Below are 10,149 nucleotides of genomic sequence, written 5' to 3'. Positions count from 1 at the left end.
GTCATGTAATCACGTTGGTTCGAAAAACTGAAGTTGGCCTCCTATCAATGTCTGGACTGGAATCCCTTCTGATTAATAACAAAATTAGAAGGAATTGGCTATACCCTTTGGGCTGGAAATCACTATAAAATATCTGTCACAAAAGGATTTGTTCTGAAACAGTATCTTGTTCTTATTGCATGAACAATGAAACGCAACAGCAATGGACCAGTGCATTGAATAAATGAAGTTTTTATTTAGAGTGATAAATGACCAGGATGCAGGTTGCTAGATTAGCTAATCTCTAGCTGAATTTTATCAAGCAAAAGAACAATATAGCAGATCCCATTGTATTTGGGAAGAATCCCAACCTTATCTTCAAGGAAGCTACCGCACTTATTACATAGTTCACTTCACTCAATAGAGAGAAACCAGGAAATGAAATAACTAATAACCCCAGCACATAAAGCAGATCCCGTTGTATGTCAATCAATTAATCGAGATTACGAAAGCATCACAACACACAATGGTTAGGAAATAGTATAATGCATATTCAAAGTTTACACTTTACAGACATCTACCTGACCAAGATAAGGATGCATATTCTAGGTTTGCAGTCATCTACTGTGACTAAGAAAACGAAATGCAACAATAGGTCTGAAGTTATGATGACTGCACAAAAAATAACAAGGAAGACACTTATCAGTTACACTAAAAATATCAAGTAACTGCAATGGTACAAGATTGATTACAACACTACCCTACAATAGAAACTGCAAGCTTATGGGAATACAAATACAAGCATCGATTCCATCTATCTAGTATGAAAATCAGCAAGCAAATATACCTTGCCCCTTGTGTGTTAGAATCAGGTTTCCATCTGAATCTATTGATCTATCATTTGCTAATAATGGAGCAGTTACACTCAGCAAACAATCTTCCCTTCAGTAACACATAAAACACAGCCGTTGAACAAGTAAACTCTGAAAATCAAGCAATTTTTGCCAGGCTGCTATCCCTAACTGAGTGAAGATCATGTGGGGTGATGAGGAAAATAGAACATGCCATGTACCACCAGATCGATCTACCACTCCACCAGCCCTCAAGCTCCTTTATTTTAGAGTGTTTAATCAAGGAATCAAGCCTCAAGCTCCCATCTTCATGGGAACTGAAAGAATCATTAGCGCTAGACAAGCACATGTCATCATAGCTTCTCTGTTAACCGAATCATGAAAGAGCTGACAGCAACAACATCGAGAACAATCCATGATGACTCAAACATGTCATGGAAATAGTCTGCACCAATCTCCTCGGCAGCTGACCTAAATGCATTACCAAATGCATTCCCCTTAACAGCCCCCAGCCTTGGCTTCCCACATACCCCCACAACAAGCACTTTCTCAGGCTCCCTTGCTAAGCAAGCGCAGATAAGTGGCTTCATCCTTGCTCCTCGCTCTCTCAGTGCGTCCATTAGGAAAAAGCAGAATTTGGTAAGAGCCTGAGGTTGGCATAACTTATCTGTATCCACTGGATCATCAAGCTTCACCCACCGAAACTTCTTTGCACTCCGAATGAACCCGGTCTTGGTAATCGCTGAGCTTCCTTGCCTCAGTATTGCCCTCTGTATCTCAATTGCAGACTGCATCCCTTTCCGCAGCTGATCGACATTGCTCAGCGACAATGCAGAGTATGCAACCCAGAATTGCTCAGCAGCAGAAGACCCCTTGGAGTCCTTGGACTCAGCATTCAGTGATTCAAGCAAAGCTGTGACGCCATAAACAACATCTGCAGCAGAAACCTTGGAGCGGTACCCATGCACCCTCAAGAAACTCCGATAATAGAACTCGGTGAGCCCATACTCAGGCAAGAACCGATCAAACTCATCACGCATCTTCCGCTTGACCTCCATGCTCATGTACTGGAACCTCTTCTGGCAGTCGGCGAGCGGGAATCCCATCCTTGCCAGAAGCAGCTTCAGCTTCTTGAGGCCATTGTCGCTCCAGGTCTTGAGCTTCGTCGCGACATACGACGAGCAGAGCATGGAGTCGAACAGACTCCACTCCCGGAGCAGCATCAGCCGCGGCTCGTCTTCATAGGCGATGCGTGAGGCCTCCGGCGCCCGGATCTTGGTGCCATCCTTGAGCGTCACCACCGCGCCCACGCCAGATGGATCGAGATTGCCAGATCCATTGATGTGCTGCTCGAGCTCCATGACGGCGGCCTGGTAGCGCTCGTTGGTGATGCGCTCGTGGACGAACTGGTCGGTGAGGGAGACGCAGGCGAACCAGAGGAGCTCGTTGGTGTTCTTCCGCAGCGCGTGGGCGAGCTCGTACATGAGGCACCCCGACGGCTTCCCGTGGAAGGTGCCGAGCCGGTAGTACTCCCTCCTCAGCTTCCCGAACAGCCTCTCCGGGTCGCCATCCGCCTCCGCATCGTCGGAGAGCCGCCGCCTCTTCCTCCTCCCACCCTCGCCGTCGGAATCCGAGTCGGAAGCATCGGAATCTTCGTCCTCCTCGGCGACGCGGAGGTGGTCGTCGGCCTCCCCCTGAGCGGAGAGGTCGGAGGCATCGGCTAGGGAGGAGACGTCGAAGTCGTAGGAGAGATCGGCGGTGTGCTCGTCGTCAGTGGTGAAGAGCACGACGACGCGGTCGTTGGCCGCCGAAAGGTTGTGGAGGTGGATGGGGCGGTGCGAATCCACGACGAACGCGGTGGCGGCGGGGGGCAGCACGGCGCGGAGGTCGCGGTGGGCGCCCCAGTTGATGAGGAGGAGGCAGAGCGGCTGGGATGCGGAGAAGGAGGCGAGGAGGGAGGCGGCGGCGGCGGCGGACGCGACGGGGTAGATGGAGAAGCGGATGGAGTCGGCGGAGAGGACGTGGGTGAGCACCTTGAGCGCGCAGAGGGCGTCGGCGTCGGCGGCGGAGGGGAGGATCAGGAGCGGCGAGGATGCGTCGGCGGCGGACGCGGCGGCGGCGGCGTGGAGGCGCGCGTAGAAGGAGTCGAGGCGGAGCTCTCGCACCATTGGCGCATCAATCGAAGTGGTGAATTGGAGGATTGGGGATCTGGGAGGAATGGGTTGGAATTTGGAGATGGAGAAGGGGACGAAGAAGAAGAGGATGAAATGGGGAAATTGAATTGAAGGGATTTGGGTTGGAGAGGGGCAGCGCGGGGAGGAATTCGGAAATTTTGGGTTTGGGAGGGAAACCACTCGATCGAAATTTGGGGATCTCACGATTCGAACCCCCGCGAAGTTTCAGTGACTGACATATGGAGCCGATTGCTCGTAGGCCGTCTTAGAAGAATTGCTCTTGGGCCGCACGTAAACCGCATCTCCGTTCCGGTCCAATTAACATGGGCCGCACGTAAGTCGCTGCGCCGTTCCGGCCCAGTTCCGCCTGCGTTGGTCCGGCGGATCGTCACCTGCGTCGTAGGCCTGCACTTGTTCCCCCAACGTCGCCGCGTGCTGGTCCATCCGTCCTCCCTCCTCCCGCGCCACACCGCCGCTCCGCATACCCACTTGGCCGGCCACTCCGCCGCCAACGCCGGCGCGGAAGGGGTTAGAGCATCTCCAACAGAGTGGCCATTTCACTATCTAAGTTAAATTTTGGTAATTTTAAGTAAAAAAACGGGCTCTAACAGACTTGCTAAACGGCTGACCATGCCATATGGCTGGCTAAACTCCTCCCTACGCTGGCCAACTGTGGCCAGCCAGAGTTGCCTTGCAAAATCGTGGGCCCCACGCATTTTTTCCCATCTCCTCTCATATTCTCTCTCCGCAGTCGCAAGCGCGCCGCTGGCGCCAGCGCCATCCCTGCTGTCGTCCGCCGTCATCCCTACCGCTGTCCGATGCCACCACCGCAATCCCTACCGCCGCTCCCCTTCTCCTTTTGCATCGGCCTCAGAGGATTTGGTGGTGCTGCTGCTCCGCCGTTCGTCGTCACTCACAGCGGCGCCGCCGGTCCTCCGGTCCGCCGCTCCGCTCTCTCCGGTCTCCGCCGCCCGCGCTGCTCCCGCCGGCCTTCACCGCCCCGCCTCTCCCGCCGGCGTCCATCGCCTCCACCGCCCCGTCGTTTCCATCGGCCTCTGCCACTCGCGCCGCTGCCGCCGGCGTCCATCGTCTCCACCCCCGCGCCATTGCAATGCAGAGAAGAGAGGAGAAGACGAGAGAGAAGTGGATGAAAAAGATCACAAATAAAAAGTGTGACTGACATATGGGACCCACTGTTAAATTGGAGATTTGAATGGAGAGACTGTTGGAGTGAAATTCAAATTTGGCTCTCTAAATTTTTGGCAATTTGCTAAATAGGACATTTGGAGAGGCAAAAATAGCCATGTTGTTAGAGATGCTCTTAGGATGAGAGAAAGAGGAGAGCCCCGCCGCTGCTCTTCGTGGTCGTCCCGGCGCCCTGCTGCGCTTGCACCGAAAAAAAGAAAGGGAGAGACAGATTAGTAGAGAGAAGGGATGGCATGCGCGTTCCATTTTATTTTTTTTAAAATTTATTTTATGACTGGACTATCACGTAGTTCTCGCGTCAACGTAAACCGCTCTTAAAACATTTGAGAGAGTTTGTTTTGGACTGTTTTACTTGTTTTGCAATTAAGGAATATAAATTAGATCCATCCACTAGTTAACGGAGTTAAAGTGAACTTTTTCTATGGCTGAATGGCCAAGGATTATCTGCATGTAGGCCCAGTAAGTGATGAGATCAAATACTACTAGCTTTGCATGTTGTATGTGCATGAGTTGATTCGAAAATTACAAATATTATCTATATCTACATACCTGAATATATGCACAAACCAGTCATGCATGTTCAAAGTCTGAGACATTAGTTGATTGGATATATATGTTGAGCTGCAATCAAAACTGTTGCTATTGCTAGCTCCAAGATGTTTTTGGCATACCTGCATGCCGCCTCCTATTAGTTGGTACGAATGGGCCCAAGCTAAGCTAGCAGGAGTAGCGCTGAATCCAAGATTGTAGCTCTAGTTTCACACGCTAGGTCCTCCTCGTAAAATTGGATGGAACTATGGAACTCATGTGAGTTGTGTGAGCTTTAGGTTTGGAGCCACATCATCCGAGAGAACGATTTACCCCTTCTATTTACATGCTGAACGGACTATGCTTAAATTAATTATAGTGAAGAGTAAATTGCACTTGCAGTAAATTAACCTGTCAGGTTCCTATCTTGAATGTATATATAGTCTTAGTAGTTAATTGTTCTCACATATTGTCCTTGTCCATATTCATATCTAAAAATACACTCTTAAAGAAAGGATGTTGTAGATGAAAAAAATACTAGATAGACACACATCAATTCAATAAAAAAAGTATAGTATAAGACATAATAATAATCGTAAACAAAAAGATATGAAAAACCAAAACAAAATGATGCAAGGAGTAGAAACATAGAAAGAGAAAATAGAGACTAAGATTTCAAATATAACATGTCTCATGCATGCCACCTCAAGTCCTAATCAACGACAACTTAGTAAAATTAGCCTTTCGGTGTCATTTTAACTTTGGTTCACACGCGTCAAACAAGTTCATATATCAAATGAGTGTTTTACAAGTTCATATATACTAACTTTTAACTAATATAATTTAGAGATGATGTTTTTCCCCGAATCATGTCAATTAGAGATGGATGCTTCATTACTTCATAAGCATGGATCAATATAATATCATGATGATATTGTGTAAAGTACACCAATTTTTGCATGGTTTCGTAAATAATTGTGGTCTCAATCACTATAAAAAGATGATTTTTCATAGCATCACCCTATAATTTTCGTTGGCGGCTATACGCGAAAACCGCCAACAAAAACGTAACGAGGGGTGGAGCCTATGGACTGACAACGAAAACTGGCCGCGCTAAAAGATCTGCCATAAAAAACTCTATTTTTCGACGCGAAACTTCTTAAGTGTCCGCCAACGAAAATCACGTTTTCGCTGGCAGTAGATAAAGAGGACCGCTGGAAAAAAAATCCACCGCGCACCTCACCGCCCACCAAACGCCAAATAAAATCCCTCTCTCCGCCTCTCTCCATTCTCCCTCGCATCTCTCCTTCTCCCTCCCATCTCCACCACCGCCGGCTACCATCGCCACCCCACCCACCCCCAGTACCGCCGCCATCATGCCTTGGGAGCGGCGCAGGGAAGGGGGGTGCCGTCTCTCGTCATCAGCGGCGCGCGGGAGGGGGCGGCGGGAGCGGATCCGGCACCTCCTCCTCTCTCCCCACCGACGGTGGCGGCAAAGAGGAGGGATGGCGGCTCGCGCAGGCAGCAGCGATGCTTGGGAGAGGCGAATCTGGCGCCGACATGCCTCAAGAGGGTGGATTAGGCACCGGTGGGCCTCCAGAGGGCGGATCCGCCGCCGCCAGGCCTCGAGAGCGGCGTGGGGAAGGAGGAGGCGGCGGGAGTGGATCTGGCGTCTCCTCCTCCCTCCCCACCGGCGGCGGCAGCAAATAGGAGGGATGGCGGCTCGCGCAGGCGGCGGCGATGCTCGGGGGAGGTGGATCCAACGCCAATGGTGCTTGAGTCCAACCATGACAACCTCGAGTGCGACGATGCTGGTGGCGGGTTTGCTTGGGCCAACGATGGCCAGCGGATTTTTGTGATGATGATATCTTGTTAATATGTTATGTTGCTGTTAATATGTTGATATTTGTGATGCTCTGTATTTGGATTGTGCTTGAATGATGTTCATGTCCATTTTCAATTTTTTTTTGGCAACTTCCTGGATGAGATGGTAGAAAGGGATTCTGGGGATTTATTTTTTTTCCTGAAAATCATTTTCACTAGCTTTTGGCATAATCTTGCTGACTGCAGAAGTTTATTTTTGCTGGGAGTTCACTTAATCTTGCTGCCAACGAAAATAGATTATTTTCACTTACCTACGTTGACGGTTAGCCTAGCCGCTAGAAAAAGCATATTTTAGCAGTCAGGAAAAACCATTTTTTTCCCGTAGTGATTATGCCTGCATCAAAACTCAACTATTAAAAGCCATACATGCAGCTAAAGCATCGGCACGCATGAAGCACGCGCAGTTCACCATCCATATATATCCTTTTAAATAATAAGTTTGCAGCTGACATGTCAATTTAAATGGCCGCGCTCTGCAGCTGTACTGTACTTATCTCGCTCGTGCGTGCACACCAACTACACTGTAACTTTCTGTACGTGATGGATAGATATCAGCCCCGTTTAGTTCCTAAATTTTTTTCCCAAAAACAATCTTTTAAGCCTAATTTGTCTCGCGGTTTCCAGGCGAGTTATAAAATTAGTCTTTTTATTTGCGTCTAAAAATCTTTTTTAACATCCGGTCAAACGTTCTATGTGAAACAAAAATTTTCATTTCACCAACTAAAGACCTGATATACTCTTATCCTGCGTACGACAGGTCGACAGCTTTCCTAGCTATCCGCCTGACGCCACTATCTGACTATCTCCAATACTCCTCATTCACAAAAAAAATGTGGACTCTTTAGTTAGCTACCCGCGACTGATCAGCTCAACAGCATGATGTGCATGAATTTTGCTGTTGCCTGCATGCCTACGTGTCGTGCATATGCATGCTTCAAATTAAAGGGAGCATGTATAATATAATTGCCAACAATTAAAAGAGATTCTAAAGAGCTTACAAATTATTGGACACTCGATCCTTATTAGCTAGTACTATATAAGTTGCAATTAGCATGCATGTTCTTGCTTATGAAGGTGTGAATTGTCTTTATTTAGGCCTATATGTACTGCCTTATTTCTCAAATTAATGGATGATGTTTTGAATATCGACATGCATGATCCTTAATGCACATCTTTAATTTATTATTATTATTTTAAGCTAGACATTTATAAAAACTTATATAAAACTATAACTATAGAATTTGTTTGTAAAAAATCTCCTAGGATAACATTCAGACTTTAAAATTCCACTATTTTTGTATTAATGGTTTAAGGTTTAGATCAGGCTTGACTACACATATTCTAGATTCTAGGATATCATCATTTTAAGACGGAGATAGTATCAAATAAAAGAGGAGTATACATATTTTAAATATTTCAAATCTATTTAATATTTAAACCAAACGTATATGCGTAGACCAGGTTCCTAAAGTGTTTTTAGTAATATGCTAGAATTTAGTGGTAAACAACACAGTGACTAGATGAAATAAAGAAAACGTGGTGCCCCTATCTCACATAAGTATGGTCGTGTTTAGATCTAAAGTTTTTCTTCAAACTTTCAACTTTTCCATCACATCAAAACTTTTCTACACATACAAACTTCCAACTTTTCTGTCACATCGTTTCAATTTCAACCAAACTTCTAATTTTGGTGTGAACTAAACACAGCCTATAGAGAGAGTTTGCTTGTATATTCAACTTCCACTGCATGTCAATTATATATGCACGAAGCCTAGAATGGATAGGATAGAGAATATACATTAAGTTGACTCAATGACTCCAAACTTATCCATTTCAATAAAAATCCAATATTAAACGCTATTCCATGCATGCTCATAAAAGTAGACCAACCAAAGCAGCAAGACGCCATCAGGGTTTCCCAAACTGCCGGGACCGGGGTTACCACGCGGTAACCGTGAAAAACTGTACAAAACCGTATAAAATTTATTAAAAATTCAAATTATTTTTTAAATTTATTTAAATTTAAGGAGGTTACCGCGGTATTTATATTACCGTACCCCCGCGGTAAGCCCGGTAACCGCGGTAACCAGCGGTAAGGGAAACCCTGGTCGCCATCACCGGCCACAAAAACATATAATAAAACTAACAATAGTTGTCTGCGCAATGCATGGCCTTTCTTCTATTTTTGTTTCTTTTTTTTTCTAAATTCACTTAATTCTGGATGGTTAAGATTGCTACAGGATCCATTCAAAATTTCTCCATGTTTTCCCATTGTATGTCTTCATGAGGTATTTCTCTATTGTTGTATTTATTCTACTTGCTCAGTTTTGATAAGCCATTTTCATTCCCATCTGTAATGGATTGGTTCCATGAGATCCGAGATGCTACCACTTCACTCCCACTTCCCCATAGCCATGGCTAGGCCCCACCACCCCCTCCAAATCTCTCTTTCCTTGTTAATAACTTATCCTCTTCCTCCGATTCTCACCCTACAGTACACTCTTCCACCCCACCCATCCTTATTGGAATGATCTAATAAACTAGGGGTGCTTGTTGCATCCGCCATCAAATATATCCTCCCACATTATCTCTCTTCCTTAATCACCAGACTTGCTTTGGTTGGAGGTTAAAAAATGGAGACAATTCAAGAAATGCCATTTTGACAAGCATTCAAATTCAAAAAAATACCATCGACGAGTGTGAGTTCCAAAAAATTTCAGAGTACAAACGACTTTATCCCAAAAATGTCATCGCCGTTAGGGTTCCGTCTATCCCGCGCCATTAAGTGCTATAGGATGAATAATGTATTTAACGGCACGGAATGGACGGAGCCCTAACGACGATGGTATTTTTGGGACAAAATGATTTTGGACGATGTCATTTCTTGAAACTCACACTTATCGATGATATTTTTTGGATTTGGACATTTGTCAATGGCCTTTCTTGAATTATCTCTAAAAATGTGGAGGTTCGATCTTGAATCAACCGATGTACATATGTAGTACAACTAAGAAGAATAAAAGATAAACTAAATGAAATAAATATTTTATTAGGGAGCGCCAAAAAGTAGTTGCATAGATATATATCAAGAGATAGACTCATATAATGCACAAAAACCAAAATGTGATATCCAAATCACATTGCATATGCATCAAAAAGCTGCCAACGACCCAATCATACACTGGGACACATGCAAGAGGATCGATCGTGTGGTTGTTTCTGCATGATATGTGTCTATGAAAGCGAACTAGAGCTACATATCATGATTTATATACCTGGCATGCATAAATTAAAGTTTTGTTTTGATAGATGGATGTTGGCCAAAGAACAAGTCACATGGACTTCGCCCGTGCTTGCTCACTCACCTAAAAATGGACCTGACCTTTTTGGAGGGTCAAGTATAGTAGGTGAAGAATATATGGGCATGTGTATATATATACTTTGTTAATTAGTTAGCTGAGAAGAAGAAAAATGAGAAATACACCAACTTTGTAATAAGTACAGTAAGTTAAAGAAAATTAAATATA

General features: G+C 45.4%; 1 protein-coding gene across 1 annotated transcript; it reads right to left on the bottom strand.

Annotated features, from left to right (window-relative positions):
• Positions 1 to 663: 663 nt before the first annotated feature.
• LOC4351377 (uncharacterized) lies at positions 664 to 3,079 on the bottom strand. Its single transcript, XM_015763689.3, has one exon. The coding sequence runs from the start codon at positions 2,996 to 2,998 to the stop codon at positions 1,184 to 1,186; it is 1,815 nt and encodes a 604-aa protein (XP_015619175.1). The 5' UTR covers positions 2,999 to 3,079; the 3' UTR covers positions 664 to 1,183.
• Positions 3,080 to 10,149: the final 7,070 nt, after the last annotated feature.

This window comes from Oryza sativa, chromosome 12 (genome assembly GCF_034140825.1).
Source record: "Oryza sativa Japonica Group chromosome 12, ASM3414082v1".
Taxonomy (NCBI): Eukaryota; Viridiplantae; Streptophyta; class Magnoliopsida; order Poales; family Poaceae; genus Oryza; species Oryza sativa.
The sequence above is the reverse complement of the archived record's forward strand: the minus strand, read 5'-3'. Positions and strand labels throughout refer to the sequence as shown.